This window comes from Patagioenas fasciata, chromosome 4 (genome assembly GCF_037038585.1).
Source record: "Patagioenas fasciata isolate bPatFas1 chromosome 4, bPatFas1.hap1, whole genome shotgun sequence".
NCBI classification, from domain to species: domain Eukaryota; kingdom Metazoa; phylum Chordata; class Aves; order Columbiformes; family Columbidae; genus Patagioenas; species Patagioenas fasciata.
Window position 1 is genome coordinate 34937024 of NC_092523.1, and position 16450 is coordinate 34953473.

At 38.4% G+C, this 16450-nt stretch overlaps 1 protein-coding gene across 3 annotated transcripts in view; it reads left to right on the top strand.

The window, feature by feature from the left end:
* The window catches only part of ACSL1 (acyl-CoA synthetase long chain family member 1), a 41475-nt gene that overhangs the window by 22538 nt on the left and 2487 nt on the right, over positions 1–16450 (top strand). For all 3 annotated transcript variants that reach the window (XM_065836091.2, XM_065836092.2, XM_065836093.2), the window contains 14 exons: positions 397–496; positions 665–843; positions 3833–3865; positions 4045–4096; positions 4906–4979; positions 6013–6090; positions 8488–8622; positions 9746–9880; positions 10811–10906; positions 11688–11760; positions 12451–12539; positions 15226–15342; positions 15624–15767; positions 16335–16436. In XM_065836091.2, coding sequence (XP_065692163.1) covers positions 397–496; positions 665–843; positions 3833–3865; positions 4045–4096; positions 4906–4979; positions 6013–6090; positions 8488–8622; positions 9746–9880; positions 10811–10906; positions 11688–11760; positions 12451–12539; positions 15226–15342; positions 15624–15767; positions 16335–16436 — 1407 coding nt within the window. The remainder of the gene's footprint in view (positions 1–396; positions 497–664; positions 844–3832; positions 3866–4044; positions 4097–4905; positions 4980–6012; positions 6091–8487; positions 8623–9745; positions 9881–10810; positions 10907–11687; positions 11761–12450; positions 12540–15225; positions 15343–15623; positions 15768–16334; positions 16437–16450) is intronic.

Genomic DNA, 16450 nt, shown 5'->3' on the forward strand with positions numbered 1-16450 from the left:
ATATTGAAGCCTTTGGCTACCTTGGTAACTTAAAACCAAGACAAAATATTATGCTCCAAGTCTCTTTCTGTTAATAGGTAAACTAAGGAGACAGTTAATGTTAAATGTTTTTGAAAAGTATTTAAAATTACTCTTAGGGGCAGAGTTGAGTTTTATTGGTTTGGATTCTTTCCCATAGCTACTTATAGTTCATTTTTTTCTTCTTCCACAGATAAAAATGTAGTTTGCCTTTAAAGTAAACAAATGAGACAAACTGCCACTTGTTTTTTTTTAAAGACTTGTCCAAATGAGCTCTGTCCTATTAGACTCATACTTGGATTCTAACAAGAAAGCTTTCTTGGAGGTCTTTTACAATAAGCAAACACGTAGTGACTTGCATCTCTTCTTTTTGTGCAGTGGGTTATCATTGAACAGGGGTGCTATGCGTTCTCCATGGTGGTGGTGCCGCTCTATGATACGCTGGGAACTGAAGCAATTACGTACATTGTGAACAAAGGTAGGATGCTTTCAGAAGTTCAGCAACTTGCATGTATGATGGCAGAGCTGAATGAGGGCAGAACTGTAGCCTTCTTCAGAAGAGTCATCCATCACCATGTTCAGAAGTATGTATGGATCTAGTCTAAACTCAGCTTGTCGTATTGATAATGTCATTCTCTTTCACTAGCTGACTTGTCATTGGTTTTCTGTGACAAACCTGACAAGGCCAAACTTCTGCTAACCAATGTGGAAAAGGGGGAAACTCCCATACTCAACACCATTATCATCATGGAGTCCTTTAGCAAGGATCTTGTGGAACGTGGCAAGAAGTGTGGAGTAGAAATCTTCAGCATGAGAGAACTAGAGGTAAGCACACTCAGCCTCCTGTACTGGTTTCATCCCATTTACTTGTAGGTGAGGAGAACAGCATCTGTTGAACAGACTTTAGGACTGCGAACAAAATGTGGTGGATTAGTTTCAAAATACTTAACTATCTCCTGGACTGAAGTTTACACAAAAATACTAAAAATATATATTAAAAAAGAAACCACAAAAACAAACAGAAAACAACTTACTAATAGTATTTCACAATGTTCAAAATGTAAAAGTGTATATGCCAAGATGACAGAACAAAAGCTTGTTAACATAGTCCAGACTGAACATCAGATCTGAGTGTTAAGGCTTGCTCATGTGAAGCAGTAACGTGCTAATTATATATTGTGACTATACTTCAGAAATACTTATTTCAAAAAGAGCCTGTGTAGGGTTTGATCTTCTGAAAAATGGCATCTTCCCCCTGTACAATGAATGTACAAAATGTTTCCTGGTGGAGGAGGAAAATGGCAGTCAACTGTTCCAGGGTAAGGCTTATGGTAATGTAGGGCAATGAGACTTCCAGGTTTTGGAATAAACCATTTTTCTTAGCCACGTAATGTTCAAGTCTGGGTTTTACTTGTAGTTATTTTGTCTGCATAGATCTCTTATGCAAGTTTATTTCATAACTTCACTCATTATTTGGAGAACTCTGTCCCAGGATCAGATTGCATAAAGTACATCTTTACTGTGAGATCATGGAACCGGGTTTAGCCTGGTTCCAGCTGGAGTTCTGGTGAAGGCTTGGCTCACTAGGACTCAAGTGTCTCTAAATCAGTGTGCTTGTCTTCTGCAGGTGTCAGGATTCTGCAGGTATTTCACTGGTGTGAAATACTTCATTTCACTGAACTTGCTTTCACAGTAGTCTGAACTTCTGTGTTAACAGGGCCACCTTCTGGTAAAGATACAAAAATGCCAGCGTATCTTTTAAAAGGTGATTAACTGTATGGTAGCTAACTAGCCTCAGCAAAACTGCCAGGTCAAAATGGGGCTAAAAACATTATGCAGAGTAAGTGACTTAGACAGTGCTGTAGCTCACTGGCATAAGGCTTGGGTTAAACCTGGATTGGCCCAACTGCAAGTTGGTACACTAAAATCAGCTTCTTTCCTTGAGCTGACCTCCAGCTCTTGGCATGGGAAGATGCTTTCCACTGGATGTACTAGCTACAGAAAAACAAAACCAAGGGTGAATGTTATCTTTAAGTTAGAAGTTTAGATGTTTAAGTAGTGACTTGCAGTAGTACTTTGTAGCTCTTATTTAATCAGTTGATGTTTGGATATGCAGCAATAGATGTTCCAAGAACCTCTTGTCTAAATCTCAGAAGTCAAGCGAATTTAAATATTTCTAATAGTGTTTCAATGAGAAGGAATAGATTTGTCACTTTTTTTTTTTTTTGAGGTAGGGGCTTTTATTGTCTCCTGGAAGGCAACTATGAAGTATTTAGGAACTTAGATTAGAATAGAATGACTGTTTCTAGCTTTAAGTACTTGTTTTCTGGATTTCTGGCTTAAGCTTATTGTTCAGCAGTGCTTCATAGGTTATGTGACCAGTTCCTCTGTGTATCTCCCAGAATACATAAGCTTGATTTCTGATGTCTAATCTGTATGTATGCTGTCATTACTTAGACCTCAGTAGCTGTGAATAAATGGCTCTTCTGGTAGGAAGAGATAATTTGAGTTCTGTTCTAGGAGATCAAAAGAAGTGTGTGGAGATCTTAACTGTATATTCAGTAAATACCAGATCTTCCTCCAAACAGGGTGTAAGGAAGTATTGAACTGCTGGTGGTGCTTGAAATGCAGATGCTATTGTTTTGAGCAGACAGCTGCATTGTAATAGTGGCAGATTTTTGCATGATGGCACTGATTCGAAAGGGAAAATTTACAGGTAGGGAAATGTTAACTGTGTTTCCAGACATTCCTTTTCTCTTAAGCCTCTTTGGATAATCAGAGGAACATCATTCTAAAGGAAGTCTAGGGCTAGGAAAGGAATGCATAGTGCTATTGTTGTGTACTTGGAACATAAAGGCAATGGTGAAGTTGATGTGTCTGCCCTCAAAGGGTGCTTCCAAAGCTATACTTAAGCAAATTAAAATGGACCTTTTGTTAAGTCCTAAAGCTAGTATTGGTTGTAGTCTTAAATAGGCATGACAGCAGTAAGTCTTGATTTGAAACTTTAAAACTCATAGATATTGAACATCAGCTTTCAAGTCCTCTTGATCAATATATCCTTGATGATAAAAAGATCTTAATGGTATCCATTTGTTTCTGCCTAAAGACCGATGGCATCATTAATGGTCAGGCCTGAATAACTATAAGGAGGCAGAGGGAAGAGAAGAGGTTCTGCAGGAGAGACTCTTGTGCTCTCTGATCTTCAATATAAAAAGAGTACACACCACCAGTGTCCCTTCACGGGGAAACTGTCTTCCTTCTCACAAGGAGTGATGTTGCTGCAAGGTGCTCACTGAAATGAATCTTGCTTCATCTGTCCAGTGCTTGTCAGTGGCACAGATCTTCTGCATGAGGTATAGGATTGATTGCCTGCTGTGGCTTCTTGTAACGCTGCTTAACCTTCAGCTTCTCTAGTGAGTGACTTCTGCTTTGCTAACTGGAAAAAAAAAAAACAACCAAGTTTTAGATTAGTTATCACTTTTGTATTTGCAGGGCATGGTAGTTATTGTATACATCTTTAAAACATCTTTTAAAGCAGGGGTGCCCAACTCATTTTCACCGGGGGCCACATCCTACATTTATACAGTCCTGAAATTACATTTGGCCCTTTGAAGGCTGATGTGGCCCTCAGGGAAAATGAGTTTGACACCCCTGCTTTAAAGCCTTTGTAATCCTTTTATAAGTTAAAATTCCTTAACAGACAGTCTAATGGAATATTATGGTGTTTGGTAATGCTTATCTAGTAAATTTAAAGCAGAAAAGGTTACATGCTCGTGTCTAAACTGTCTGTCTCACCTTTCTCGCTTTTCTGTAGGAGCTGGGAAGAGCACACAGGCAAAAACCTATGGTAAGTATGAAATTAGTTTAAGTTACTTTATCTGAAGCTGGATAGCATTCTGTAGATCAAGCTAGCAAATCTCCCTATCCCCCGTAGCTCAAAAGTAACACTAGTATTTCAGTGTTTTGTCCAAGAAAATATTTTTCTTTCCTATATTAACCATACTAATCCTTTCTTAACTCTCATAGCCTCCAAAGCCAGAAGATCTAGCAATCATCTGTTTCACCAGTGGAACAACAGGTACAGCTCATTACATTATGCAGAACTTATTATCATGTATGTACAAAACTAATTCAAAAGCCCTCCTTTTTTTTTTCAAGACTGTCCCCTGTTGCTGCATCTTTTTGGCAAATAGTAGGTGGGGAAGTTTTATGGTAAGGCTCCCTTTGATACTTTTTTTTCCATTGATAAATACAGATTTGCAGCATTGGAGTGTGGAGGTGTTACATTTTTGGACTTGGAAATAAGTACTGAACCTGTATTTCAATTATAATAGGACTCTGCATCAGACTTCAAACTTCCATTTCTTCTGCAGTCTTTTTTTTTACTGTATTAGCAAAACTTGTGCCCTAGCTCTATGCAACCTTGGTGTCAGACCAAACCAGAAAGGCTCCTGTCTAGATATCACCTGCTTGACACTTGTGAGTTAATAGCCAATGCTGGCAGGGAGCAAAAGGGAAGAGTACAGTGACAAGCTATGCTTTTAAAGCAGATGTGAGAACAAAATTAGTCTAGGTTTGATAGCTGCATCTTCACAAAAGTGTTGACTTTTGAATGAGAAGTTTATTCAAGAAACATGACAATTTCTTAAGGGTTTGCTCTCCTTATGGAATTTGAGGACTTCAACACAAACTTACTGCTTAGAACTGTTACCAACTGTTCTTGAAAGTGTGTTACCAAGTTCTCTGCCCTTGTTTAATTGATATACAAATAAAGATTATTAATATCAGAAAAGGGACTGATTGAAATGCTATTAGTTTTACCACTGCTTGGTAACGTAAGGGATCTAAAAAATTCACTGTTGCATCCTGATGTGCTTTTTTCATTAGGGAATCCCAAAGGAGCTATGATCACTCATGAAAACATAGTCAGCAACGCTTCAGCTTTTATGAAAACTACAGAGGTAAACTACAAAGGTTAATGTTGTGGATTTGCATGAAGGGAAGAATCTCAGGAGTAAAACCAACATTGAAATATCATTAACTTTGGTTGTAACTTTTAGTAAGGTCCAGGTGAAAATGTAACTTGATGGCACTCTGCCCATGCTAGGTCAGAAGTCTGTGTTAGCGGTTTCTTCTCTCAGGATCAAGAACCTGGCAGATTTACAGTTCGGTCTGATCCAAGCAAAATATTATAAAGATCTTGAAGTGGATCTACATGATGTCCTGCCGTGGGCTTTATAGTGTTTGTTGTTAGTGCAAGCTCTGTATCAGAGGGTTTGTGCAGAGGCTAACCTTTTCCACTAGGGATGGGAGAAGCTACAATTTATTTTAACACCCCAAAATAATCAGAGCCCTTGCATAAATGAGCAAGAAGTGTAACTCTGTTTTTATTTAATACCGTGTTAACATTTAGTTTACAGTAGACTACTACAATTTATCTGCAGGTTAGGCAAGAAGACAGTTCTAACACATACAGATGTAATTAAAAGTACAGTTATACTTATTTTGCCAAGTACTCTGCATATAGAATTGTTTTTAAATTAAGCAAGTAGTCTCACAATTAGATCATGTAAGGTACTTCTGATATCAACCTTACAGTAAATTACATAAGCAAATTTTCTGATCTAAGATGAAAGTGTGTATTTCTTTAAACCCTGAAGGCATACTACTTTAACTTTTTTGTTCCCCCTCTCTCCCAATGTCTGTAATGGAACTTTTTGTGGTTTCTCTCAGAATTTGTCGTAAGAAGTTGTAACAATCTGGTCACTATACTCAATTCTAAAAGTTTACCGCTTCTGCAATGTGTGTTTACTCATGCTAGAAGTCATTGCTGTGATGTTTTTAATGAAAGGAAGACAGTGCAGCTTCATTACAAACAAAATTTGAAGCAAGCGCTGTGCTCTAGAGTTTAGATGCTGTATTTCATTGTTGTGTTTAACTTAAGCAAAATAGAGAATCAATGAGAATTAAACTTTATTTTACTGACACTTTCAGAAAACATTTAGTCCTAGCTCTGATGACGTTCTGATATCATTCCTGCCCTTGGCTCATATGTTTGAGAGAATCGTTGAGGTAAGCATCCATTGTACTGAACTATTGAGAAGTTTGCTTTTCTTACAGAACGTATGTGTCTTGAATCCCAGTGGTAACACGCTGTTCCTTTTTGACTCTTGCACATGTCTATGAAAGCTTGAGGTGTAAGGTTGAGGAAAACAACCCATAAACAATATTTAATGAGTACTAGACAACTGGTTTTAATGTCATGAACCTCAGAGCTGGAGTTAATAAGAAACTGGTTTGCTAGAACATGAGACAATCTCTTAGTGCACGTACACTGCCTAGAAATTCCCTTTAATGTAATCAGTGCACTGTTGAAAATCCATGCCATTCTTTAGTCTGCAAACTTTAAAAACTTATTTTGTAATGTGGCATCCTGTTTGCTTACACAGCACTAGTTTTAAATTGATTAAACTTACCATTGCTTCCAAGAAACTTCAGTAAAAAGAGAGGGATTTTGTTTCAATTGAGTCCTCTTCGAGGAAATGAGAATGGCTTTTAATGCCATTTAATGACAAACTTTGAAGGTCTTTTGGATAGCTTCTTTTACCATATAGCAAAACCTGGGGCTTCATTTTTGAGGATGAGGGGGCTCAAGTTGTCTGAATACTGGCAGTCTTAATAAGGACTCTGAGCCCATAGTTGGGTGATGTGCATTATTGAAAGGCTGCAATCTCCTCAACCTTATATACAGTAAGGGCACAGGTGTTTAATTACCATACATATTTACAAACTCACCTAACGGAGAGGTGTTAATTCAACTTCAATAAGTATGTTGAAGGTAGTCACATTCTAATTATGTAGGGAAACAAACAGCCTCTATGTAAGTGTGAAAAGGCAGAGCTAGAAATTGTCCTCTGATTTGAGTTAGGAAAGCTTTCTACCAAAAAAGTGTCTATATACATGTAAAGTGTGTATGTGCATATACATCTGTATACATGTATATTATGAAGATTGGGAATAGAGCCTAACTGAGGTGTACAGGTCCCCTTAGGGCAGGGCTGTCAAACTCATTTTTACTGGGGGCCACAACAGCCTCGCAGTTGCCTTCAAAGGACCAAATGTAATTTTAGGACTGTATAAATGTAGGAATAGGGTTTCAGTGCTCTTCTTTTTTCAGTCCTGGTGACCTGGATGCCAGTTAGACTTCAATGTCTGTCTTACTGATGCCTGCCTTGCACCAGAAGGTACAAGCTCTGTTGGTAACAGCTCTGTTCTTCATCATGAAGTAGAAACAGGATAGGAACTTGTGTTATAAAGGGTAAAATGAGAAGGAAGTGTTTGTATCTCAGTAGTCCTCTGCTGTTTGAGGTCTTTACAAAGTAGGTGTTTACCTGTATATTTATAAGGAGAGTAAGCAAGCACACTTTTGGTAGAAAGGAGAAAATATTTGTTACTGTTTTGGGTGGATATGAACATGGTCTCTGTGAGAAGCAGCCTTTAGAGGCTGCTCCTGTTGTAAAGTTTGTTTGTTGATTTTTGGCTTCCTAAGGAAGCCAGATGGTCAGTGAACTTGACAGGACAAACGTGTTCCTGCCTAGCAAAGGCGGTTGCTGCTCACTCCATCTGGACTGATGCATTTTGATGCATCTTCTTTAGGAGGTGGGTGTTACTAGATGGAGGAAGCAGAAGAAATAAAAACTAATAGGAATAGAGAAATGCAAGAAGAGTAGGGATGTTAGTAAAAAGAATAAATAAACCTCCCAAACAAAAAAGGAAGAAGAGGGTTGTATAGGTGTGGGGGATGGTGCTTCTAGACTTTAACATAGAAACTATAGAACACAACAGGATAAAGTCTGCCTTCCTTGGTGTAGGTCTGAAATGATGCAAAAAATAATAGGTGGCTCTGCTAGAATCTTCCAAAGAACATCTTGATCACTTAACAACAAATCTGCTTGCATCAGTCCTACAAAACAGGAAAGAAAGCCAGAGTGCAAGAGAATGAAAATCAAGTAAGACAAGGCAGAATTCCCTGCTGGACCAGTACATAGCATGTACTGACTTTTTTAGTGTATAGCAGGGAACCAAGTTCTAGTATTTTTTAAAAAGCCTGATAACTATTTAAAATAGGAAAGTTCTGGTTTTCAGTCTCTTGCTACCTCTGAGTTCCTAACATTGCCTTATTTGACCAACTGCCCCTTTTTGAATAGGGGCTTTCATGCTGTATCTCATTCTGTCAAAATCCTTGCTTGCCCTGTGTGGACAGTGTGGACACCAGGCATGTCTTGATACTTGGTCTTTTCAGCCCCAACCCGTAGTCTGAGAATGCTGCAGAACTTGTCCAGAAGCTGAGAGGATTTAAGGTGGATAACGCACTGTCCACTCTGCATGGGATTGTCATACACATATAGCTAGAACACATTATACATGCTGTGTTTTCAGACGTTTTAAACTTTTTTTTTTCCCTAACAGTGTGTGATTCTGTGCCACGGAGCTCGGATAGGCTTCTTCCAAGGGGATATCAGACTACTTATGGATGACCTAAAAACGCTGCAGCCAACTGTATTTCCTGTAGTACCAAGACTGTTGAACAGAATGTTTGACAAGGTAAGTCCATAGGCATTAATTCAGACATGTGCAAGGTTTTAAGAGACTTCATGAAGTCTGTGCTGACAAGGTAGGAGAAACTGTTATGCCCTGGTATGTTAAATTGGCATGCTAACAAATTGGTGTATCTCTTTCTAAAAGGGACCTGAAAGTGCAAATACTAGGGTTGAAAACCCTGTTTCTCTCTAGCTTGATTGACTTACTGTTTTGCTCTGAGTGAGTTATTTAAGTCCAGTCTACAATGTGGACATGAGGCTTAACATCTGCATGCCACGATTTTAGCATCTGACTCATGGAGTGGAATTTGCAAACCAAGGTCAGGTGTTTGCTTATGTTTGCATGGACACATACAAGTTTCCTACACAGCAGCCAGCATGTTCTAGCAGAGGGAATTGCAAGCCAACCAGTCTGGAGTGCTGGGGAGAGGGAGTGTCAGCAGCCCCAGCCTCTCCTGCACTTGCTGCTTGCATGTTCAGGGTCATCTGAGATGGGAATTCAGAAGTAGATTGTTTCTTGAACTTAAGATTTTAAATCATCCTTTTGCATATGCACGCTGGTAAGCTGCTGGGTCTGTCTCTTCCCAAGTGAATATACTAATCTGTGATCTGCTGTTGAGTCTGCTCTGACTTGCTGAGACCAACCAGAAGGAGCCTTTGAAAAGTGATCTAAAAAGCAAATTTATATATACAAGACAGATCTCTCTGGTATTTCTGAAGGGACATGCATTTCCTCAGAAAACCCTGTGTGACATTACATGTAATGATGGTGTGCTCTCTAGATTATGCTAAGGATTATACTTAATGCAGCTTTTGATCAAACTGGTGTAGAAAATTAAAACATTCACTTTTATTCATACATTTGAATGAAGAAACTATACATTGAAAAAGCATCACCCAGTTGGATGGGAAACAAGCATTAGTTAAGTGGTAATTTTGGTGAACATCTCTTGAACTGAGGTTAAAAGACCAAAATCAAAATCCACAAGTATTTCTTACCAGAATTAAGATGCTTACCAATAAAGGTGGTTTAATTTATTTGGTTTTCACTGTCACTATGCATGCTTCTGTAAGAAAGGAAATGGCAGTCTGTGAGGCTTCTAACCACAGATCATTTTTCTTAATAGATTTTTGCACAGGCAAATACTTCATTAAAGAGGTGGATGCTGGATTTTGCTTCCAAGAGGAAAGAAGCAGAACTCAGAAGTGGTATAGTTAGAAACAACAGTTTCTGGGATAAAGTCATCTTCCGCAAAATACAGGTATGCTTGAAAACCTCTGAAGCTTTGTATGGTGGATATTGGAACTTCTTTATTATGTTATTTGTTTGTTCATTATTATTTTGAGAGCAGGGCTCCAAATATGCTTACTGTGTTACAGAACAGCAGTTTGATGTGTGTTTTCAATATTGGAAGTCTGAAGCATCATTATATATCCTATCTGCTTACTAGTTTATGGGCATCAGACTGCAATTGCTAAATTTCATATGAACGGTTACAATCTGGTATGGCTTTCATCGCTGATTAAAGACTACCTGGCTACTCAGAATAAAAACCAAAACTGCCTTATTTCCAACTTGATTTTTCAATTCCATTTGCTCTAATAATATCAGCTAACTGTATTAGGGTCATTTCTCTGAAGCAGTTGAGTGCTTGTCTCTTACCACTTTGAAAGCAAACACTGTCCTTCTGAAGGAAGAATGCTGAATGTGACTCAGTGCCACCTGTAGCCCCCACCCCCCCATCTCCTTGCTGTGGGTCACTAGTAAGTTATGCTGGCTATTATATCTGGCGCTCACTTGCTACAGCCCTAACCTTGGTTGTACAACTTGCCCCTGTATCTCCTTTTTATAGCAGTCAGGATGTATGAGAAGCTGATAGAAGGCAGTTAAAAATAGTCATTGCTGTAAGGCCATGACTTAAGCTCTTTTAGACTTTTGGCCAAGTGTGCATTGCAGTTGCACTAAAGCATAGTGTTTGTAGGTACTGTATGTTTGAAATACTGTTTCTTGCAGCCACTAATCAGACTTAAAAACTGCAAGAGAGACAGCTTGCAACAGGAGATTTAACTTCAATCTCTGACATTTGTGGGTGGCACTGTAGGTGAACAGTGGCTGAGGGTGGGATGGAAAAAGACTCTAGAAACTTCTCTAAAATGCTTTTGGTGTCCACAGTATCTTGTGTCTGTTGTAGGCAAGTTTGGGAGGAAAAGTAAGGCTCATGATCACAGGAGCAGCCCCTGTGTCTGCAAGTGTACTGACCTTCCTGAGAGCAGCTCTTGGCTGTCAGGTGAGTTGCTGCTGTAAGCAATAATTAATGTTCTTGGACTAAGTTTCTGGGACTTGTCTTGCTTCCAGAAGTATTCATAACTACTGTAGAGAATCTGATCAATGTGATGATATTGTAGTGTTGTTGCTTTGGAGACTGGGGAGAATCAGATTGCACACATTGCATTTGTCTTCAGAGCTTCTTCAAAGTATATGCTTTTTGTGGCAAAATCTGAATAATAATGGCACAGGATGAACAGATGTGTTGAAATGAATTTCAAGGATAGAAAGCATGAAAACACTCTGAAATGTGAAGCCTCTGTGACTTGTTGAAGTTCTTCAGAAGCGTGCTGGTGTAGCAGTGCATTCTGCACAGAAAAGGGAAACCTGTCTTGTATATAATAATTGCAGAGCTGTAATGGGGTATAGGGATTCCATTCCTAGCTGTCTTGGGCAAACCTGTCCTTAATATATGTGAACGAAGTAATTAGTAGTGACAAGGTTCTTAGTTTCTTTGTCTTGCTCTCTCTGTTGCTTTCTGTTTTGATCTGTACAGGTGTCATACAGCATGTGAAATTGAATGAAACTTTGAGTAAATATTGGAGCTGAAGGTGGACTATTAGCACTTAAAATTGTGTATTATGGTAAAATTCTAGTGATATTCTTTTTAGAAGATGCTGGGGATTTTGCTAAACTCAAATTTAAACAACTAGAAAAGGAGGCAAAATATTAATTTATTTTTATTTAAGAAAATGTATGTTGAAAAGTTCAAATTTTAAAAAGTCTTTTGATTCATGTCCTAGTTCTATGAGGGTTATGGACAGACTGAATGCACAGCGGGATGTTCCCTGTCAGTTCCTGGTGACTGGACAGCAGGTACACTGTTTCATGATCTGCCTGCCTGTTACATTTCAGGATGCTGTAGAGGTCCCTGATCACATTATTTAGTCTTAAGTACACTGATTATGAAACATAAGACTGTTTTTCTTCAAGTGAAGTAAGAAAGTTTTGGATGGATCCCTTGAAGTTTCTACTCCTAAATAACTAGAAATGTAGTAATTAGTAATCCAAACTTACAATAGGCTTTGTCCTTGTTTGTCAAAGTGGATTTAAGAGAGAGGAGGTCATAGTATCGACCCCTGTAATTTTTACAGAATAGGAATCTGCTGTGCATAGACAGTGCTGGAAACTTAAATGGCATTTTTGGGTGTTGGAGCAAACAGTCAGCCTTTTTGCCAGCTGTTACATCTCTAGCTCCCTAACTGATATAGTACTGGTATTTGAAACTATACTGGAACTTTTGCTACTTAAATGTGTCTGTAGAGTGAGGATCCTGTAGAGTGAGCAAACCTGAGTACATGGTTTGGCTTGTAACATTCTAGTGATATCTGAGAATGTAATGCTTCTTTCCAAGGAAATTTAAGCTATTACTGTACTGGTTTTGGTGCAGAACATTACCAGAAATCAGTTTGCTGTCTTTTTTACTTTAGCATGTAATCAACTTATTACTTCAAGAACATGACTAAAAAGCAGTTCAAGCTACTGAAGTGTTACTCCATTTAATAGGTCATGTTGGAGCACCCATGCCATGCAGTATCATCAAACTTGTTGATGTACCAGAAATGAATTACTTGGCTGCCAAAGGAGAGGGTGAGGTAAGTAATTTCGAAAGGTCGATGTCAGCGTCTTATGAAATCTTGGAAAATGTTTTTTTGTTCCTGAAATAACAAGTAACTGAGTTTAGTAAAGTGCTAAACATGGCCTGCTACCCAAAATCAAAGACACCTGCTTTCCTGCATGCATTATCAGCTAACAATTCACAGAGGCAAAACAGAAAATAGTGTATTGGAGGGGAGAAAAAGCAATTTATCGTGGGATAACAGATTACTGTGGTTGTATGACCAACATGCCATCTTCCAGCTGTGGGAAAGCCGAAAAACCAGCTGTCTCATCCTGCATGTATCCCTCAGGGAAATGCTAGCAGAGGGCTTCCCACCCCATCAAGTGCTGGAGAACAGCTGATCCATGTACCTTCTTACCCAGCTTGTGATGTGTGAGCTGAGGTAATTTAAAGTGGCTGGAACACTATTAAGAGAAATAGAGATAAAATGCCATGAAGGATGCTAATGACTTGTGACAACTACCCACACATTCTTCTAAACTTTTTTCTGTAGCCTGCACAGATTCAGCATGTCTGTTTTACAAATTGCGCTTTGAGGATTCAGCTTTGTTTGTAGTGCTATATGCCGTCTCTCTCAATTTTTTTACAAGTAAAATGTATACAGCTTGAACTTTGTGTATGTACCTTGAACAGATGTCTATGTAGTAAGGTATTTTCCCCTAGCCCTGAAAAAAAATCAATTGTGGTGTCTTTCATGTGCTTTCAAGAGGCCTTGGAAGCAGCTGGGGGGTGAGAAATGGATAAATAAAAAGTAGCTTAAGCAAATAACTAATTTGTTACTGCAAACAATATATAATCTTTATTTGTTTTGGTTGTCATTTGTACAAGACTAGAGACAAATCATAGGGCTTTAATTCCCAGAAATACTTAAGGATTTAATTGGGCTTGGTGGTGGGAAACTATTTGCAAGTTGAAAGCAATGTCAAGATTCTTTCCTGTCTTGCATACGACCACATGTTTAGCCTTCATCTGCAATTTTTGCTTCACTTCAAATACGATTTTAAAGCTTGGTCTGCTAGAGGAACTGAGTATAAATTTTCGTAATGAGAGAGTTAAGTAGTTTTTAAGAGAAACTTCTAAAATGTTTTGCTTGCACTTACTGTGAAAGTTTTCTGCATTAGGAATTACTTTGGACTTGAATAAGTATGGTAGCCCCTTAATATAGCAGCTACCATCTTACTCTTTCAGTCTTAACTTCATCAGTGTGAACTATTTCGAATTTACTAAATAAGTATTGTAATGTGTTTCACAGAACAGGAGCCCATAGCTATAGAAGTGGGTTTCATTATCCTTTGCCTAAAATACATCTTTCTCATCATTGTCTGTGTGCTTTTCAGCCTGATTAAACACTTCTAGTCCTCCTTCCTGAGAGTAACCTTTCAACATTCTCCATTCTGTCAGCCCTTGCTTTTCACTTCTGCCCGTCATCCATGTTCAAGAAGGATAAATTTGTGAATAGAATTATAAATGTTTATATGCAGATGAGGTCTTAGTGCCAGTTAGCAGGAAACAGATAAATGGTTTGCTGTCTCTACTGGGAAAAAGTGTCACCTACTGCCATCCTGTGATTGTAGGAGCTGTGAAAAATGAAATGTTTGATCAGTCAGCCTTTGACTTGACTGGGACATGCAGAGTTCTCCTCTACTCACATCCTTCCAGAGAAGCTCTGTTTTACAGCAGAAATTACATGGTTTTTAAAACATGACCTTGTTTTGGTCATGAGTTTAGTACTGTCTCTACAAGCTCATTAGAACCCTCACTAATACTCTGACCTCCCTCATATTGACAACATCTGCTGTTCATTGTACTGTAGTTTACCAGCATTCCTATATTTTATGCTGAGGGAAGCACTGAAAATACATGATCTGGGATCATCTCTGGATAGTTGAGGCTCTACTCCATGTTCCTGACTAGTTGCTTTAATTTTGTTCTCTTACTGACAGATACTCAACTAATTGTTTTAATTTAGCTTGTAAGGTCTGACCTGGCTCTCTTACAACCTCTTTATCTATAAACCTTTAATCTTGTTGGTACTTTTTCTTATACCTTGTAAGCATGTTTCTTGATCCAAATAATCCCCATGCATCCAGTTATACCCAGAGAAGTTCTTAGTTTTCTACTTGTTACACAAATCCCAACAACCTTTGATTCAAAGAAATTGCAGATGTCCTTTATAGAGAAGTCTTGAGTACTCTAAGCCCAAAGCTATTAACTGGTTTACTTTTCTACAATAAGCATGTGACTGCTTGATACACACCTTTGTCATCACTAGTTCTAGCACAATGCCCCTGCTGCTTACCAGAGCTGCAACGAACATGTTGTCAGGCTGAGGGGTGATATTTCTGGATCGGGCAGAATTTCTTCAGATAAATAAAAATAAATTTCCTCTGATAAATTGGATTATTCAAATAGCAGGTAGGAACACTGCTGCTAGACTGGAAAAGAACAGATGCTTCCAGTTGCTTCTTATGATACTTTATACCAATGGAAAATGTTAGGTCTCCAGAAAGCTCGAGTAGAGATTTCTGTACTTAATGCATATACTCCATCTTGTCTTTTTGGTTGGGTTTATCAATAATCGTTGGAGAAAGCATTCATTGCCAATAGTGTCTGTTAACTTGCCTTTGTAGTAGTATACCTTGACAAATCCCTGTTTTCAGGTGTGTGTGAAAGGGCCAAATGTATTTCGTGGCTATTTGAAAGATCCAGAAAAAACAGCAGAAGCACTGGACAAAGATGGCTGGCTTCACACAGGAGATATTGGGAAATGGCTACCAGTAAGTGAACCTATGGCTGAAATGTACTTCCATAGTCATTATCAAACAACTATCATTTAACAAACAAACTAAAAAAATATTTGGTATTGAACAGAATGAATTAACTGAAAGACAAGTAATTTTAGGAGGAGAGTAATTAATGTGTTTCTAGAACTAAAAAAGTGTTAGCAGTGCCAATCCTGAGGCACTATTTTACTGTACTAGTGTGGCATGCTTAAGCTGTGTAGATTGGTTTTTCACTTGAAGTGCCTCATCTGAGTGGAAGTTATTTCTGTCAACAGAATGGTACATTGAAGATCATTGACCGGAAAAAACATATATTTAAACTAGCCCAGGGAGAATACATAGCACCAGAGAAAATAGAAAATGTGTATCTGAGTTGTGAAGCACTTGCTCAGGTGTTTGTTCATGGAGAGAGCTTGCAGGTAAGCATTCTTCAGGTAATTTTAAAAAGTAAGGCAAGATGAGATTGCAGAAAAGAGTCTTCTTTTCCTTCTTCCCTTCACCTCAAACTTTAGGACTGAAATGTTAAAATTAACATTACACATTTTGGTTCTGAATGCACTTGTAACTCCAGCAGTTATGTAACATGTTTCTGGATTTAGTTTCAGACCAGGTAGTAGAGCTGGATTAATTTAACTGAGTATTTATGACTCTATGTAATTTGCTAACAGTGGCAGCAGGCAGGGGACTGGAACTCACTTACAAAACACAACAAACCACTACAAAGGAAGAAAAAAAAAATAAACACACAAAACCCAAGATGTCCAGTTTTTTTGCAACTGGATATTGAAATGTGGGTCTTAACAAGAGTAATTCTCTCAAACACAAGCTTCTGAACTGCACTCCTGTATTCAAGTAGCAGAAAGATGCTGACTTTACAGCAGAACCAGAACTGCTGTCCAAAACCTAACGACGAGTAAGAAATGTGTAGGAACTACTGCTAATTTTAAAAGAAAAAAAACTAAAGCTTGACAAAAATTCCTTTTTAGGCCTTCTTAGTAGCTATTGTGGTACCTGATCCTGAGATTTTGCACAGCTGGGCCAAGAGAAAGGGATTTGAAGGCTCATATGAAGAGCTATGCAAAAACAAGGTGAGTCATATCTG